The sequence below is a fragment of the Priapulus caudatus genome, unplaced genomic scaffold (assembly GCF_000485595.1).
Source record: "Priapulus caudatus unplaced genomic scaffold, Priapulus_caudatus-5.0.1 Scaffold29, whole genome shotgun sequence".
NCBI lineage: Eukaryota > Metazoa > Priapulida > Priapulimorpha > Priapulimorphida > Priapulidae > Priapulus > Priapulus caudatus.
The window spans coordinates 95,269-98,136 of record NW_014577090.1 but is presented as its reverse complement, the minus strand read 5'-3'; the positions used below and the strand labels follow the sequence as shown (position 1 = coordinate 98,136).

At 40.0% G+C, this 2,868-nt stretch overlaps 1 protein-coding gene across 1 annotated transcript in view; it reads right to left on the bottom strand.

Moving 5' to 3' along the window:
• Positions 1-1,255: 1,255 nt before the first annotated feature.
• Positions 1,256-2,868, bottom strand: part of LOC106815452 (prostatic spermine-binding protein-like) — a 1,878-nt gene continuing 265 nt past the window's right edge. The window contains exon 2 of the mRNA XM_014819913.1: positions 1,256-1,310. Coding sequence (XP_014675399.1) covers positions 1,256-1,310 — 55 coding nt within the window. The remainder of the gene's footprint in view (positions 1,311-2,868) is intronic.

Below are 2,868 nucleotides of genomic sequence, written 5' to 3'. Positions count from 1 at the left end.
GTGTAGTGTGTGTGTGATTGCGTGTGTGTGTGTGCGTGCGTGGCGTGCGTGCGTGCCGTGCGTGGCGTGCGTCGCGTGTGTGCATGTGTGTTCGTGCGTGTGTGTGTGTGTGTGTGTGTGTGTGTGTGTGTGTGTTGTGTTTTAGTGCGTGCGTGAATGCTATGAGTATGTAAAATTATTAATTAATTAAACTCCCTACCAACATCCGTGATTAGCCGTCTGAATTTTTAATTATGGTCGGTGTTTGTTTTTGCCGTGTTCTGGTTTAGTCGGAATTAAATTTTCTGTAAGTAGCCAACTATTTATTAAATGTTAATGGTTTTAAATATAGCTCGCGTATAAGTAACAGCTTCTCTTCACTCGACTTTTCGCCGAACGTGTACAACTGTGTTCGATAACCTTCATTGACGTCTTCATATATCCACGTTAAAACAGCCTACGTGCATTTTACATAACGTAACGCCCCCCACACGTATGGAACACACTGCAGCCTATAGCGACCTTGATTATAAACCTTGTACTCATGATCGCGTGTACGACCAGGAGAAACGCATGTACGCACTCACGTACGCACACGCGCCCGCACGCACTCTCGTGCACACGTACAAACGCGCAGGGTATTTTTTTTTACCAATACCGTCGCGTCTGGGAGTGGGGTGGGAAGAGTATCTGCAGAAGGATTAATATTTGATCAAGGTTATACTTTTGAAATAGACTGCTGGTATTCGCGAGTTACTTGTTAATTTCTAACACGGAGACTTACTATAAAAAATGTAAGAGGCCCTAGCACATGGGGTACCCTATAACTGCGACAGATTCATTCTAAACTCTCCTCTAGATTTATTTATAATTATTAAACATTGTAATAACTACCTCCAGATAAATGTATATATATATATATATATATATATATATATATATATATATATATATGTAGTACGTGAATGAGAGATTCTCTCATTCATGTACTCATGATACTATTTCATGGTGAATAGCAAACTGCCCACAGTCCACTGCCCAGGAAAAAACCACACGTGGCTTTCCCCCCAAGCAAAAAAGTTAGCTACGCCCCAGCTAATAAAATTAAAATCCGCCAATAGAGGGCGATATGCGTCATACGTGAGATACGCAGCTGTATGTCGACCGTTTATCAAATGAATGAATTGATATTTTCTTGACATTATTTTAATTTGAAGAGCCATACCCATCAATGGTTTGACATGAATGATCTCTATCCAATCTCTCACTAGTTGTACTAGCTGAGTTTCCCGTAGTATAGCTTGTGACCTGCGTTAGCACTTGCCCAGTATCTGTCAATTAAAATTGCATTCTGTTAAAATCGTAAAATGGCGATATATCTGGGAACACATCTTATAAAGGGGAACTCCTCCATATATTTTTGAGAAAAATTAAAGAAAAGCCTAATAAATAAAAATATCTATAAACTTGTGGGAATCGGCATGTAGACATCCGTTAAACCCTCGTTCAAAACACATCTTTATGCCACTCTCTGCGCGTCGACTGGGAGCTGCGCCCCTCACGCCTTCGTCATTATGCGGCCCCATCACGAAATTTCGCCCCACCTCTAGGAAATTCGCTCATGCTACCGCTCTCATCGTGCGATACGCATGTGCAAGCATCTCCGATACGACATCGTTCACATGTTGTGCGCTGCATCTGCATGGTGCCATGACGTACACCAGGACGGTCATGCATGTAGTCGACATTCTCTGCTCACCCTATAACCGCAACCTTACATAAAACGCCATATATCGGTGTTTATACTGCGGTTTACACGACAGAAGAGGAATATAATACAGAAGCACTATTTTAACAATAATTACCTATTTACAGCCACATTGTAGATTGCAGGTGCTAACATATACCAATAAATCTCCATATGTTCCCAGTAATACGACGATATATAATATACAGCGGGTATATTAATATACAGCGGGTATATATTAAACTAGGTTTAGTAAGACACGGAGTCCATATTTCAAAACGGAAGTTTATAAAGGCCAGCAATAAAGAGAAGTGTAATCATTTCGCTTGGATATATTGTTTATACACCTGGCCAATATATGGAAATGCCTTTATTATGCGTTTGTAATCGTAGACGCATAGCCCTTAAATATTTGCCATCGTGACCTATTGTAGCTGTGTTCAAGTGGTTCCGTTTCGAGATGCCATAATACACTATTCTGTGTGCATGTAAGCAATATATGAGGCTGTATATAGGTAATATGTGGGCAATATATAGTTAAAACACACATGCGCGTGCACGCAAGCACGCACGCATGCACGCACGCTCGCGAGAGGGGTAGACAATAATGCGGGCAGCGCCGGGTGCACCCGCCATACTAGTATTATATCTGTACTGACAAGTACAGCCAAATCAACAAAACAAATACAAGCGCGTCGTTAGTACTTCAAAAAGGCGACAAAGAAACGACTATTGCCAAGATATTAACAAAACTAAATATATTAAGTGTTTAGACGAATATTTTAAATATTATAGAAATTGGTTTGGTGATTTGTGTATGTTTTGTATATATGTTTTATATATATGTTTTGTATATGATTTGTATATGTTATGTTATGTTTAATTTAATCACAAAAGTCGCGCTCTATCTCCACGCATGTGCACGCAAACGCGTACGTGAGTGGCAGTCGTTGTTTTTTCTAGATTACGACGTATAGTACTCGCCAGGAAAAAAATTCCTTTACCAATCCATCCGGGACACACACGGAGTGCGCATGACAAATATGCTGGTAAGCGGGTCGGTAGCTTAGTGTGCCATGCATGTACAGATGCAGATATTACTATTGTAATTTTATATTATTATTATTATTATTATTATTATA